This window comes from Bos indicus x Bos taurus, chromosome 19 (assembly GCF_003369695.1).
Source record: "Bos indicus x Bos taurus breed Angus x Brahman F1 hybrid chromosome 19, Bos_hybrid_MaternalHap_v2.0, whole genome shotgun sequence".
Classification (NCBI taxonomy): domain Eukaryota; kingdom Metazoa; phylum Chordata; class Mammalia; order Artiodactyla; family Bovidae; genus Bos; species Bos indicus x Bos taurus.
Window position 1 is genome coordinate 41,932,062 of NC_040094.1, and position 15,772 is coordinate 41,947,833.

Below are 15,772 nucleotides of genomic sequence, written 5' to 3' on the forward strand. Positions count from 1 at the left end.
TTGACCACTTCCGCGGGGTTAGTGGAAGGGGCACTTCTGGCCGCCCAAGAGGAGCCCCAGACGGGACTCTCTCCCCACCCTCGCTCCGCTAGGCCTCAAAGAGGCCGCAACCGGCCCCCGGCCCTGGTCCCGCGGCCAAGTCTGAACCCCAGCAACCCTCAGCAACCCCAGCCAAGCCGGGACCCCACGCCTTTCCACCCTCCCGACCCAGTCGGGCCCAGTCGGAAACACTCACCCGCGGGCAGAAAAAGCGCCCGCAGCTCCGGCCTCGCTTCCCTTTGTCCCGCGCACGCCCCGCCCCTCGCGTCCCGAGCTTCCGCGCTCGCACTTTCAACACTCTCCTTAATTCCTTTCCGGGCCCCAACCGACTCTCTTCAGAAAAATAAACGTTCTATTGGGGACGCGGTGGTGTTTAGGACAGTCAAGGATTTTTTCCAGGCTCCATACGTTCCTCAAAACTCCCCGAATGTCAGTACTTTGCCAGCCGGGCGCCGATTCGTCACTCCGGAGAGGGAGGAGGGGGCCCGACCGAGGGTAGGCCTGGACCGCGCGGCCCCCAAGGAGCCGGAGCGGGGACGGGTGACGCGGCGGGAGGTGCGAGGCTGAGCCGAGGGGAGGTGGGAGCTCGGCCTCAGCTTCCCCGCGCGGGGCCGGAAGGCGGCGGGAAGCGCGCCCAGTCGTGAGTCCCGGAACCACTGTGGCCGCGCGGCCCGCGCACCACCCCGGCCGGACTCAGGCCGCGCACGCCCCGCGTCTCTGCCCCCGAGAGTTTCTGGTTTTTTTTCCTTCCGGTCTTTTTCTTTCCTCTTTCTCTGGGAGCTGGAGTGTATATACTTTAGCAAGCCGAGGATGGAGGCGTGGAGAGCCGGGTTTACAGTTTCCGTCCTCCTGCGCGCCTCCCAGGGCTTCCTGCCTTAACCGCGGGCAAAAGCTTTGGCGAAAGCAGCACAGATCTTTCCAGTTGTTCCCAAGCGCAAGGCTGGTGTAATTGTCACAGTTTTCTGAGCCAAGGCCCGGAGATGTAAATCTCCTTGCCCCAGGTTATGTGTCCCAGGCAGCGCCGGGCAAGGGGTCTATGTCCCAAAGCGCCTTGGCTTATTCGGTTTCCTCTTCCAGGAACGATAGTTCTTCACTTTTGGGCTTAAACTCATCTGTCTTTCCGGATCCAGCTCAAATTCTGTCTCTGATGCCCTCCGGGAACTCCCCGCCTCACGCGCCCCTCCTCCCCCCGAATTTCTTCTTTTGAACGCCCAAGATTCTTTGATAACTATTATGGCCTTTACCTAATACATTGTATCAGATAGTGTTTGTTATTTTCAGTACTCTATGAGAGCCTTGAAAGCAAAAGTTCAGCCGTCTGCATTGGCCATCTTCCTATAGCCAGTGTCCAGTAAGGCCTTGAACCATTGTAAGAAGCTCAGTAAATGTATATTGAGGCAGGCTACGGTCTAGTCCAGGACTCTTTTCACTAAATCATGACTACGTTGATGTACTAGATAGCAGCCTCTCCTTGGATATATAAACACTTTACCGATGTGGGCCACTGCAGAGGGGGAAGGATCTGAAATTACTTGAGAATGGTGTTGACATTTAGAATGATTGGATTCTTCAGCTACCCTTAGCCACCATCCTGGGTGTGCCAGCAGGGACTAGGGCATCTCCAGAAGTACGCAAAGCCAGGGACAAGTGACCCTCTGTCCAGTTCTTCCACCTCCAATATTTTCATGTTCATGATTAGAGATTAGTGAAACTAAAGAGCATATTAAAGGGAAACGAGGTCATCAAAGGATAATGAGCAGCCTGAGTGGGGCTTGAGATAATGTACCTGAAATTGCTTTTTTAAAATATAAAAGCATCAGATATATGGATTAATGTAAGATACACGAAGGCTTCAGCAGGGAATCCCGGTACCTTCTTCCACTGGCTTTTATGGTGGAGGATAGGGCAGGCACCATGCTGGGGCAGGTGCTTGGTTATTCATCTCTAGGCAGTCTTCTGCAGAAAAAGTTCTGGGTGTTAGCAACAAAGCATACTGTAGTGGGAAAGGGAGGACTCAAAAATAGTAGGAAAGGAAAGGAGTGGTGACACTGATACACTGTCTCATCTCCTGATCTTTACTCAAATGTCACCTTCTCAGCACGTTTTTCCTGATTTATATAAAACTGTAACCCATTCCCTAACCTCCTATTCATGTTTTTTTTCTATACTACGTATTACCACCTAACATACTCTATTTGTTGTATTTTTATGTTGTTATCTTTTTCTTCCCATCAAGAATGAAAGCTCCGTGGGCCGGGGGATTCAACATCTGGAACAATGCCCATTCTCGTGCCCATTATCTGTGGAGTAAATAAATGATCAGCTATCTCATTTTCTTCCCTTTAGTTCTTTCTCTGCTCTGAAGATTTGCAAAATTAAGAAAGGAAGAATATAGGCAAAATATAATAGAGAAAGTCCTAGAGATTAAGACTGAAGAGTGAAATAGCCAACAGGATGGACTCTACTTATACTGAGTTGCTGTTGATTTTTTCCCCAAGCAGACATTAGGACATGTGATCTTGCATGGGCAGGGATGTTTATGGGGCCTGCAGGACAGGTTATTTTGAATGGTGATTATTCCTGGAAGATGTGGGATGAACAGTTAATATGACTGTTCATACTACACGTAAAGATATTGGGAACCCTCACAGGCACCTGATGGTAAAACCCAGAGATAGGACCAAGCAGTTTAGTTTTCTTTCTGGCAGCAAGATCCAGGAACTTTACCTGCGTTGCTCTTTGATACTACTCATACTTCCTCGAGGTTCTTCTTCCTCCCCAAATTAGTAAGTGATTAAGCTGGGATTGAAGTCTCTTTGATTTCTTTCCCTCGTGCTGTGGGAAGATGCTGGAAAGGAAAAAACAGGGGTAGAACTAGAACCACGACTGGGAAGGAAGAAAGAGGAGAACATGGGAGAGAACAAGGAAGCAACCATAGTCCTTGGACACCTACTAGTCTGTGATTTGGCTCCAGGAGGTTTATTCCTTTATAACCTTTTAAGATTGTACACAATTTTCAGGTGCTTTCTCCCAACCCTCTTCCAGATAGAGGTTTTGACCTTTAACAGATTTTCAAAGAGGTTTGTGACTCAAAAAGATTTTGAATCCAACACTGAGCCATGCAGTTTGTCTAGAGTTTGTTCTAATGAAGCATTTTTAAATGGATTCCCCCCTCCCCTACCCCACCCCCCCACTTAAAATAGGGAAAGGGAGGACAGAACTCTGTCTGAACCACTTATAAAAGTCTGGCTAATAAAAACCAAAGTGTGGCTATAAGAAACATGGTGAAATAAGCTAGTTTTCTCAGCCCTTTCTGTGAAAGCAGAAGTTATGGCTGTTCAATTGCTATTACTAGAAGTCATTGTGAAATATTGAAGTCTAGTAGATTTCCAGGTCTGAGTGATTCACCATGTTGTGTAGACTTTGACAAAGTATGGTTTGCTTTTACAGTCTTCTGCCTTATCTTCAAAATATCTGGGGATTTGGGACAGGAACATGAATTCTTCTCTCCCAGTGACTGTTTTCATCCATATATTCTTGTATATTTGAGTAGTGCTTTGCCAAATATTTTTACATGTGTATTATTTCAAACAGCTCTGTGAAGTAGGCAGGGCAGGAATGATGATCAAGTGCCACCTTTCTCTTCATTTTCAGGTGTGAAAACAGAGACCTAGAGAATTTAAGTGACTCCTTCTTGGTTGCATGGGTCATGAGTGACAGTCCCAGGGCTGGGATTGTGCAGTTGTTGGTAACTGAACTTATTATTTACTTTTTCCGCCCCCCAAACTTTAAACTTTTGATTTTGTATTGGGTTGTAGCCGATTAACAATGTTGTGATAGCTTTGGGTGAACAGTGAAGGGACTCGTAGTGTTTACTTTTGTATTTTGTTATGGAAGCATACATTTGAACCATTTCAGAGAGATTGAAGAATGTTAATTTCTATTCATCCATCAAATGAGGATGATACTGTTCATCTTGTAGGATTGCTGTGAGGATTAGAGATTGAGTTTGAGGATGCTGATTACAGGACCAGGAGCAGAGTGAGCCCTCTGCAAATGGTGGCTGCTGTTATTATACTTTTCCCAGGACTATGAGATTATTTTTATTTTTTAAGTAGAGTATATCATATATTAGAATATACCATTCTTAATTTTTCTGTTGTTAAATAAAAGTATAACAATTGTGCTTTTATGCACCTTGGTTGTAGTTTTCTCCATTCTGCAATGAAGCTAACAATATTGGAATAATTCTACTCAATACAATGTATCAAACTCAAATACAATACAGGTTTGCAAGTTCATGTTTCATTTTTTTTTATTGTAATGGTATCATTTACTTTGGTAAACTCATATCCCAATTTAAAATGCAAATACTGAAGCAAATAAAGCTGTTATAAATTCAGGTACTGTATTTTAAAATGTACATGTTATACATACAAGAGCTGCATAGTGGAATTACTATCACGAGCAGTTACATTCATGATGCCGGGTACTGTTTTTAACACTGTGTATAGATGATATTAGATATATTCCTTTATTTATGATACTGTTGCTTAGTACAGTAACTTTTAGTACAATAGCTTACATGATTGCATTTCCAAAGCTTTAATAAAGTTAGCATTTAACTAATATTTAATGAGAACACTTTGATGTACAGGATGTATTTTAGGTCAGATGCTTATGCAAAAAGAAGTACTTCACATGCTGTTGTGTCCTTGACAAAACAAAATCATCCCTTTCACGAAATAGAATAAGCCAGGCTAAAATAAAGCTGTACTAACCGAAAGAACATTTAAATGTTATTCCCTGTATTATGTTAAAGATTATTTAACATAATTTTCTTCTGGTTAAAATTATTTTTTTTTTTTGGTTGAAAGAAAGAAGAGAGAGTTCGTTCCAAAGGCTGTATTAATATGCTAACAGCTGTAGCCCTTTAGGTGATACTTTAGCTGGGAAAAAAAGTATGGAGAGTTGTACTCAATGTTTTTTCTGCTTAGAAAAAAATTGATAGCCTATAAATTTCTAATGTTTTAAAACAAGTATTTATTATTTAAGGTCTTTAAATATACCTGTATTAAACAAATTAGGCTGTTTAAAAAACTTTGCAACAATACTTGACTTATTCACAAATATATTTTCTCCATATTTATTAGGGTTTGAACAACTTACAAACATAAATCCTGCAAATACTCTTTGCTTAGATAACAATACTGTTATCTTAATTCACATGAATGTTTGCAAGAAATATTTATAATACTTTATATAGTATCTTTATCTAATGCTCACATCAGAGACTCAAATTAAAATCATATTTAACTTTATACAGATGGAAAAGTTGGAATGATGAGAGGTTGGATCCAGTTCCAGTAATTGTAGTAACTAGATTTCCTCTTTTGCTTGTGCAGCTGGCCCTCTGATTTTTGTGTGGGAGGATACAACCTTTACAGTTCTTCAAGTAAAGTTACTCTTCAGGAAATCAGATAATGATGACAGAAAACTTTCAGATGAAGATTAATCATCAGATGCGCCTGGGGGTGTCTTCTATTGTTTGCTCAAAACATCTGGTAGAAAATAACTCTTATTTTCTACCTGCACAAATTATTATCTCAAAAGGAAAGAATTTGGTTAAGTGAAAGTGATTCCTCTTTAAAGGTTTGTTTATAATTGCTTTCTTTTTTAAGTAGAAAAATAATCAGTCATGGAATAATGATGACTCAATGTGTTTCTTGATATAATACAATCATTTAAACTGACCCTTCCCTTTTCCTTAGAATGTTCAGCCATTGAGTGAAATTTTAAAGACTTAACTAAACCATCTTAATGCTTACAGTTTCTGACAAAAATTCAAGGGAAAAATAAGACTATTTGGATAATAAATAAAATAGAACCTGTACTTAATTTCTGATTTTAAGCTCCCTTTGTCCAAAAAAAAAAAAAAAAAAATACACCTACAATTATATTCAGAGGCATTTTGTCCCTCCCTCTTTTTTTTTCTGATGAGTCACACATTGGTCATAACATACATACTTAATAACTTACATTTTGGAACAGAAGGTGGCCAGCAGGCCTACCCTGGTCCATCTGAATGTCATTTTCACATCAAGTCAAATACTGTCTTTGGATTAATTAGTTGTTGATGGACGTTTGATAGAGGGGATACTGCATGATCTTCTCATGATAAGCCTGACTTCTATATCCGGTAGATTATCCTGCTTAGTCTGTGAACACCCTTCATCAGTGGCTGCTAAATGAAGATCAAATCGAAGAGAAACTGATTTTTTCCTTAATCGAGGGTTATCTTTAAAGAAAGAGCCTTCCCATTCTTTAATAACTTCATCCACTTTCTCTGTCCTGAAATGATAAAGTAAATCTTCCTATATGAAGAAGTACAGCTATAGTAAAAAAAAAGCATGTAATATGTATTGTATATGAAAAATAAATCAAGAAATGTATATAATTTATATTAAAATTTAAATTACAATTTATAATTTACATTGTGACAGTTAAATGTGTAGTCTTTAAAAATCATATGAATAAAATTTCTAAGGGGTTCTATGGAATTTTCATGTTTTGGCTATATTTTTTGGAAAAATGATGAATTAAGGATTGAATACTTCATCTGAGTTTTTATATATTTATTAACGTCTGATTAGAAATCACAATATGTAAAATTATGTTTAGACACATTCAAAGATTACTGAGATTATTCAATTGAAGTTAATTTTTTTTGCATGTGTTCATTATTATTTCTAAGTCAAAATTATTTTACTTACTGAATAGTGCCATGAGCTTCAGTGCTTTCTTTCACAATATTTCCATTTAATATTGCCTGTTTGGTCACTGTTTCCACTTTTTCATCCTCATACTTTTGTGGGACTTTTGTTGAAAAAGATATTTCATTTATAATGGCTGTGAAAATATTATTTATGAAATATTAAATTACAACATTCACAGTACTATTCACAGTACTATTATATACTAAGTACTAGTCACAGTCAATGTGTATGTCAAACTTTATTAAAATATTTCTGGTTTTGCTACTTTAGAATATTTATTTATAATAATTTCTTCTTATTATACATTATATATTATTATATATAATATATAATTATATATTATATAAAATTATATATTATTAATAAATAATAATAATTAAATATAATAAAGTGAAGTGCCTATAAATGGCACTTCACTTTTCAGGTTAGTTAAATCAGAAACTCACCTGAAGGTAAAACAAAACCGACTCTACTTGTGGTAGGTTTTTGTTCTTTTTTCCCACCTTGGATACTACCATAATATCTGAAATTGGAAACAAAATTATAGAAGCAACATTATATTAGCATGTAATTGAAACAAATGTTCTCCAATAAGAGAATGGATAAATTGTAGCTTAGTCAGTAAAGAATCTGCCTGCAATGCAGGAGACCTGGGTTTGATCCTGGGTCAGGAAAATCCCCTGGAGAAGGAAATGGCAACCCACTTCAGTATTCTTGCCTGGAGAATCGCATGGACAGAGGAGCCTGCCAGGCTACAGTCCATGGGGTCACAAGAATTGGACAGGATTTAGAGACTAAACCATCACCAATACAAAGGAAGTACTATCTAGCAGTGAAAATAAGTGAACTAAAGATACACTGTTTATCTGTAGGGAACAATCTCCCAAATATAACATTGAGTAGGGGGAAGAAAGATTGTAGCTAGCTAATTTTACAAAGATTAAAATATATGCAAAACAATTCCCCATTTTGCTTAGGGATATATATATATATATAATGAGACTTACAAGCATCAGACCTGGAAGCCACGTTAGACTGATGGAGGGGGATAAGATGGGTGGGTGGGGGTGTGGTTTAGGTGCTGGGGTGGGGATTAGGGGGACTTCAGTAACATTATAAATATTTCACTTCTTAAATATAGGAGTTCATTATATTTTTCTTGATAACTTTTGTAACTTTATCTTAAATAAATTTAAGTGAATGTTGTTCAGTCATGTCCAACTCTGCAACCCCATGGACTGTAGCTTGCCAGGTTCATATGTCCGTGGAATTCTCCAGGCCAGAATACTTGAGTGGTTAGCTGTTCCTTTCTTCAGGGGATCTTCCCAACTCAGGGATCGAACCAGGTCTCCCACATTGCAGGCGGATTCTTTACCAACTGAGCCACCAGGGAAGCCCAAATACCTGTGTATCTTAAATATAGGATAATAAAACTTTAAAAATTGTGTTAAAAGAATGTTAAAGACCACTTTATCAACATCTTGAATGATTAGGCATTAAACCAAATCTATAACCATTTTATTTCATAAAAAATGAATTATATGTATACAGCTATATAATTTATTTACATAGCACTATTTTAAGCACTTTACAAACATTAATTCATTTAATCCTTAGCAATTCTGAGGTAAGCATTTTATAGATGAGAAACTGAGACAAAGAGATTCAATAATTTGCCCAGCATCACTTAGCTACTAAATGGTATTTTTAATTCAATTTGTGTTTTTCAAAGATTTGGTAAATGTCAAGACTTATTATAGATGATGGTAGTTTCACCCAGTTTTATAGAGGACTCAGAATTCTGACGGAGCAGGCAATGGCACCCCACTCCAGTATTCTTGCCTGGAAAATCTCATGGATGGAGAAGCCTGGTAGGCTGCAGTCCAGGAGGTCGCTAAGAGTCAGACACGACTGAGCGTCTTCACTTTTGCTTTTCACTTTCATGCACTGGAGAGGGAAATGGCAACCCACTCCAGTGTTCTTGTCTGGAGAATCCCAGGGACGGGGGAGCTTGGTGGGCTGCTGTCTATGGGGTTGCACAGAGTCGGACACAACTGAAGCAACTTAGCAGCAGCAGCAGCAGAATTCTGAAGCAAGCACAAATAAGGCTTTATTTTTCTGGGAATATTGAAAATTGTAGGTTGTGCTGTGCTCCAAGTCACTTACAAGTGATTGCAGATTATGAAACTGTGTGTGAATTATTAAGAATCCCTCTTTTGATGCCTTTTGTTGTCAGAATATCTGGAAGTCTTTCAAACCATGTACATAGAACAACATTGCTTTCCACGGTTGTAATATAATAATAACAGTAACAACAGTATTACTAATAGTATTATTATTATTTTGGAGTTTGATGTGTGCCTGGAGTGGGCCATTATGGGAGGGGGAAAAGCAGTAATGTGTGAATTTTTCAAACTTTCTTCGTGGGTGGTCTATTGGAGGCACTAATTCTATAAGGGGTGAATGACAGGGAGAGTAAGAATGTTAAGGAAGGTCTTCTCTTGTAGTGATGGAGGATCATTTCATTTTCTCCAGGCTTGCTTGTACTCTTTCTTGTAGCTCAAGTCCCTGACTTTGGCTCGTCTATTCATAATTTGGTATGTGCTTAGTTGCTCAGCCATGTTTGACTCTTTGCGACCCCACAGATTATAACTTGCCAGGCTTCTCTGTCCATGGGATTTTTCAGGCAAGAATACTGGAGTGAGTTGCCATTTTCCTCTCCAGGGGATCTTTCCACCCCAGGGATCAAACCCATGTCTCCTGCATTGCAGACAGATTCTTTCCCTGGCTGAGCCATCGAGAAAGTCCCTGATAATTTGAGGGGGCTGGAACTAGTTCTCCCACTTATTTTTTTGCAGTGCCGATTGTGTGGTAGGAACTCAGTGATCATGCCTTAGTAATGATAGGTTTTTAGATTTAATTTTTCCGACTACATCAGTGACCTAAGTGGCTCTGTATCTCTGGTCATTCACTATATGGAAATTAGGTACCTGATTTCTTCCTTTTCTAGGAGGCGGCGATACGTTGCGATTTCCTGTTCCAGCCTCATCTTGGTGTTGAGGAGCATTTCATGCTCTTGAAGCTGCCTTTCAATGCCACGCCTTACTTCCTGTAGCTCTTTTTCTAGTCCTTCAATCACTGCCTCTAGGTCTTGCAGCTGCATCTGGTAATGTTGCTCACTGGCATGTAGGGAGTTTTCAAGACCCCTTTCCTGTTTTATACAAATCTTCATCAGTGAATCAAGAAAACAAACTGTGTCTCTGAAATCTGATTTGCAATGTCTTCATTCAGTTGAGTTCTTTCTTTAAAAGGTTGCAATAATTGTATAGCACTTACGCAAGAGGTATGTCCTTACAGCTTTAGGTATGGCCCAACTTTTAAAAATTTTCTATCTACAGCTAGAGAGTTTTCTATTTCCAAGGAAACCTATGATCATTCTTATGCCCTCCCCCAAAGGAATCTGCAGTATGATTAGTTTATTATCACCCTGATTTATTTGATTTCTTAAATATTGAAAAGTATAGAATATTGAATATTAAAGCCAGAGCAGACTCCTTATAAAAGGCATTTTTGGAAAGTGTTTTAATATTTTTCTATTAGAAGTCTTTGTAGCATGGATAAAAGAATCCTCCACTGTTAGGACTTTGGATGATGACAAAAGCTCTTTTCCCCCATTCTAACATTTAGAGAACCCCAGGGTTCTGGTGTAAGGATTATTTCATTATTGTAAGTGTGAACTAAACCTTCAGTGAACTGATGATAGACATTGCCATGATGGAGGCAGGGCGCTAGTTGAACTAGGTCAAATGAATAGAATTCAGTGCCCTGATTTTTAGTTTGTCACTGTCCAGTAATGGATATTACTCCTTCCCTCTCCTAATCAGATAACAAAATCTGGGGACTCAACGGGCCAGCCGCCTTGAGGTCATTCTCACCACGGCATGGAGAGATTCAATTTCCACTTGCAGGTGGTGCCACTGGCGTCGGGCTTCCTTGAGTTCTGCTTGAGCTGCCTTTAAAGCCTCTTCATCTTTGTCCATTTTTTTGCTTAGATCTTCTTCCAACTAGAAGAAAGCCAACAACAACAACAATAGCAACAGCAACGACAAAAAGAGCACTTTTGAAAATGAGATCTTAAAAGCAGTTATGGACAAATAGTATAGGAATCAAATCTTTTTTCTTTAAACTACAGATGTATGTTCTGGTTGGTGCTCAGTCACTGATAAAACACATGCGTGAGTTAACTGCACTCTTAGCCTCGGGTTTCTCAGATGTAAAATGAACCTTGAAAGTCCTTTCCTACCATAACAGTCTATGAAATGCAGAAAAATACATTTTAATGAGAAGTAAGTTTGCAAGGCCTAAGTTTGAGACCTCTGATTCTTAACTTTCCATTATTTATGGCATCATTAAGGAAGAAAGATAGAAAATTAGCTACTACTTCCCCCTTCCCCCACTTTTTTCTTATAAGCTGCTTTATGAATTGATTATTTCTGGGACTGGATATATGAACAGGAAGTAAATACTACTAGAAAATATATTATGAATAATTTAGGGAGTTAAGTTATCATAGGCATTAGGGATTCTAAAATAGACTTCTATATTAAAAGAATCCACTGTTGATTCACCTTTTTAAAAATGATCTTTTTAGAAGGCATGCTAACTTTGGATATCTAGGGTGGTAGCAAAATGACTTCTTTAAGAACTGCTCTCTAAATGTTCTCATATTAAATAATGAGTGAATTAGCTTATATTCAACTTTAAGTGTTCTTATGCTGATGCTGGGATTGAATAAAAGTATCTTTTGACAGAATTCTCAACACTTGGCCCCAGGAGCTGTAGGAGCAATGTATAGAATTGATTGTACTATTTTGAGGCAAAAATTATAATTTTTTAATGTTCATATAAAAATACATTTTAAAACACACAAAAAATTAATTTGGTGGTACAATAGATTTTTTTTAAAGGAAATATTATATTAAATGAAAGTCAATAAAGTATAGTTCAAGGAATTAGATGACAAAATTCATTTGTTGTGTCACTTATTCTTAGTTTTAGGTTGGAAAAACAAAGCAGCAACACATATTAGAGAAACCACAAAAGAGGAGAACAAGAATTTCAGAAATGGAAGAGCATAAAAATTCTGGTATCTACTGGGTTTTGAGTGAGGAGCTGGCAGCTAGGCTTGTGTGGTAGCTAGATTCCAAAGATGGCTCTCAGTGAATCACCCACTCCTCCCCAAATCCATGTCCTTGTTCGGTCCTGTTCCACACTGAATCTGGGATGACTCGTGTCTTGCCTTAGTCAGCAGAATATAGAAGATGTGCCAGTTGTAGGCCTAAGCCTTAGGAAGCCCTGACAACTTCCACTTCTGTGCTTTTGGGGCCCTGGTATACATTGGGAGCCTCAGTGGATAAGAGGTCCAGATACCCTGTTGGAGAGATTGTGTAGAAGCCAGATGGAGAGAAACAGGCCCAGCTGTCTCAGCTGAGCCAGCGTTCCAGAAATGTCCTGCCAAGGTGCCAGACGCAGGAGTAAGCCACTTGGCTGTCCCAACCTAGTTGTGCCCCAAGATGCCTGTGGTCCTGGCCAATGCCATGTGCGGTGGAAGAATCACCCGCACTGAACCCAGTTAACCCATAGCAATATGAAAGACAATACAACTGTCTTTTTAATTCACCAAGTTCTAGAGTGGTTTGTTACATAGCTGTAAATAACTAAAATAGCTTACATTTATTTTGTAATAATTAAGTAATCATGCTTTGTCAAATTTATTCTGGTTGATTTTCTGAATTCTTTGGGAAAAAAAGAAGTCCCCTAAAGTAGTTTTATGTTAAAAGGAAACAAAACTTACTGTAGTCTTGCTTTTTCACTTTAGTCTTTCAGCATTGTGACTTGTAAACTAAGTAACTTGTATTTTTATTATTGCAAAATAAAATGTTTATTTGGTTTATAATTTTCAGAAATTGTCATCTATTAATTGTTTCCTTCTCTTTGTAAAAGGTGAGTGAATTCTTGCAACACTTCAAATATCTCAGTGAAGTTGCTTCATTTGAGATGCTGATCATTCTTTATTAAGACTGAAAATGTTACCTAGAGATTATATTTATGATGTTACTAAAAATGAATTACTAATGCGATAACATCCTATGATTTCCCAGCAATATTTTTTTCCCTTTTGGTGATGTTCTTAAGTAAACTCTTTGCTGTGTTTGGATGCTTGGAATAGAACTTGAACTCAGATATGATAGGTAAACTAAAAAAAAAATAAATAAACAAACCCTGAATTTCTGAAGCTTTGTTTCTAAAATAGATGTTTTTCCATTTGTTTAGAGATGAGATCTTAACTAATTGCTAAGGGGTATTGTCATTTTAAAACAAAGTGTCCATGAAACGAGGATTTAGCCCTTATTTAACTCGGCTGTCTTTCTAAACAATACTTAAATATTACATGCTTAGTATTAGAGATAAACATTTCTCACCTTTTAGAACAAAAGCAAAAATAATCTATTGTCAAAGTGAAAAGTCCTTATTGATTTGGAGAATTTTGATTGTCCCAAATTACATATTTGTTTCTGAATACCATGTTCACATACTCACATGATTTCTGTTTGTAACAGTCTGGTATAGAATCAGACTCATGAAAAAATGATAGAAACCGTTTAGAAATATTTTACTTAGTTTTATCTTGCAAAGTGTACAAGATAATAAATTCACTATAAAGCTTGTCATTTTAAAGGTGTTATTTAAATTATTTCTATAAGTAAATCCGTGATATCTTCCAAGGGTATCTGAAATGCTTCCTTCCTATAAGATGTCTAAAAGAGATTATTGTGCATCATTTTATTGTATACTGATCCCATGTTTTGTTAATGACAGTAACCTCATGATTTATATAAAAATAAAATGCATCAATCAACATTCATTTAATGGTCATTTAACAGTAATAAATACAGCCTTTCCCCCTATAGTCACTGTCACATTGCAGTAAAACCTAAATTCCTTCCCCAGTATATGCTGCATTGAAAAGGAAATACTGTACCTCAGAGAGGCCGGGACAGGAATTGGATAGACATGGATTGTCTCCTTATCCTGGAAGATGCCTGTCTGTATGAAATCATTACCTGGATCCTTGTTGAAAGCACGGTCTCTATCTGATTTCTGGTGAGGAGCTTTTCATAGTTTGCCCTGATCTCATTGAGTAGCTGGGACAGCTCCATTCTTTTCCCATCCTCCACCTTGGCTAACAGAACCTTATCGATAGGATGAGTCTCTGCGGCAGAACCTGCTCTGTCTGCATCGCGAGCAGAGAGAGCGCCATGGAGCCTTAAAGATACAGAGCTCCCTTTTTTCAGAAGCCGTGTAAACCCCTGGGTTTCTCATCAATTATGCAGATATTTGGTAAACCCTTTTCTCCTATTGTTGATCTGGTAGAAGTGTCAGTCTCTCCATAAAGGAACCAAAAAATGAAGACAGTTTCAGTATTCCTGGATTGGGTCTCTGTAAAATTGAGCACATTTGGCAGAGGGAAGTTAATTTAGCTTGTGAAAAGAAAATGGGGCATAACATAAAGAAAATTGTGTTTTGTTTTCCCAAAATATTACATGGAAATAAACCTGGGCTTAAAACATGGTACCTAAGCTTTTCTTTTATGACTTTCCTCGCCATTTGGATTATTTAAACAGAAATGCTATGGGAGGGCATTAGAATATGTTGTAAACCCATTCTGACAGTTACTGGAAAAAGTGACCATTATATTCAGCTGACAGCTGTCATAAGCTGCAAGACTGACTGATCGTATTTCTCTTAAATACATACTGCTTGACTTGTGGTGGGTGGCTGGCCTGAAGGCAGAGTTTGATATATTGAGGTGAATTCCTGAAGGCATATTACAGATGAAGCTATGGCTGGAGATAAGTGCTAATAGAGGATGAGAACTGACAGTTAACATTTCCAACATTTCCACAAGGTTGAAGAAATACAACAAGACAGACCAGACCCTGTGCTGGGTGTATTCACTGAGATAAGATGTATTGTCGGGTTACTCTTTCATGAGTAAAAGTAGAGTTGATGACAACTCCTGCATACTTATATAACATTTGTGCAGCTCTTATAACTTTATAAAGCACCTTTACATCTGTCATTCTATTTAATTGTCACAATTCCTATCATTTTGTACTGTAAAGATGATAAGTCTGTGCAGGAGGGGTTAAGGTGTCTTTCCCAAGGTCATATGGTGATTAGTGATGTAATGGCATCCTTGGGACTGGGCTTTGATCCCTTGGCTATATTCTAAATACTATCTAGTCTGCCTCTGCGTTATGTCTCTCCCCACGTAAATTCCTTGTTTAGCCTGAAAAGCTGGCTGCTGGATATGACTGAAATATTTTAAAGGCTACATCTATCACTGTTATTTGTAGAGTGGCTTGGCTGAAGTTGTATCTGGAGTGTAGTTCAGGAAATAATCAATCTTTGGCTCTGGTGCTCTCGGGGCCTTTGAATATACATTATGCTCTTTTAATTTCTGAATTAACTCACCGCTGGATAGTCCAGTCTGTGCTGGGCATTCTCACAGTCCCCTCCAAACAAAGCTGGGCACCCAGAACTCCTGCTGAGAGGTGAGGTTCCAGGTCATTCCTGTGCTCTGTTTAATTTGACCTTCGCCTCTTCCATCCTCCCCATTGGTCACAGTGGATTGGTCTAGGGGTGGACCCTTTACCCAAGGAGAGTCAATCTGTAGGTCAGAGACCTGTGAGGTAGCCTGACCCAAAAGCTCTGACTAAAGAGCATCGCTTATGATTATTTAGGCCAAACTGATTCTCTTTTTTTGGTAATTGCAACTGAGAAATGGGAAGAGAAACAGGCATTGATAGTGGGAGAATCAGGAAAGAATTACACTCTTATTACTTCATGTAGTTCCTGCGATAGTGAAGTGATAGTAAAGTCGCTCAGTCGTG

The 15,772-nt window shown here is 38.6% G+C and overlaps 2 protein-coding genes and 1 long non-coding RNA gene across 6 annotated transcripts in view; 1 reads left to right on the plus strand and 2 right to left on the minus strand.

Annotated features, from left to right (window-relative positions):
• The window catches only part of SMARCE1 (SWI/SNF related, matrix associated, actin dependent regulator of chromatin, subfamily e, member 1), a 23,066-nt gene extending 22,260 nt beyond the window's left edge, over nt 1-806 (minus strand). For 2 of the 3 annotated variants that reach the window (XM_027516749.1, XM_027516750.1), the window contains exon 1: nt 236-806. The gene's annotated coding sequence lies outside the window, so the exon portion shown is untranslated. The remainder of the gene's footprint in view (nt 1-235) is intronic. The other variant, XM_027516751.1, reaches the window with a different exon arrangement.
• LOC113877042 lies at nt 795-6,104 on the plus strand. Its single transcript, XR_003506675.1, has 2 exons — nt 795-3,787; nt 5,445-6,104. It is a non-coding gene; the product is annotated as an uncharacterized LOC113877042 (long non-coding RNA).
• Nucleotides 4,337-14,129, minus strand: KRT222 (keratin 222). Of its 2 annotated transcripts, none has more exons than XM_027516752.1 (6): nt 13,940-14,129; nt 10,751-10,879; nt 9,806-10,026; nt 7,262-7,338; nt 6,813-6,948; nt 4,337-6,390 (listed from the first exon to the last, which is right to left on the minus strand). In XM_027516752.1, exons 1-6 carry the CDS (start codon nt 14,033-14,035, stop codon nt 6,162-6,164), a joined length of 888 nt encoding a protein of 295 aa, XP_027372553.1. In that variant the 5' UTR covers nt 14,036-14,129; the 3' UTR covers nt 4,337-6,161. The 2 variants fall into 2 exon arrangements, with proteins under 2 accessions (XP_027372553.1, XP_027372554.1); XM_027516753.1 differs by having other exon boundaries at nt 13,858-14,032.
• Nucleotides 14,130-15,772: the final 1,643 nt, after the last annotated feature.

Bases quoted from the DNA above. Each gene is read 5' to 3' on its own strand.
- KRT222 (XM_027516752.1), bottom strand. From the start codon at position 14,035: ATGGAGCTGTCCCAGCTACTCAATGAGATCAGGGCAAACTATGAAAAG. The intron at 10,027-10,750 runs GTGAGAATGACC...TGTATAAAACAG, and splicing joins TTGAATCTCTCCATGCCGTG to GAAAGGGGTCTTGAAAACTC. The intron at 6,391-6,812 runs GTAAGTAAAATA...TTATCATTTCAG, and splicing joins GAAGCTCATGGCACTATTCA to GACAGAGAAAGTGGATGAAG.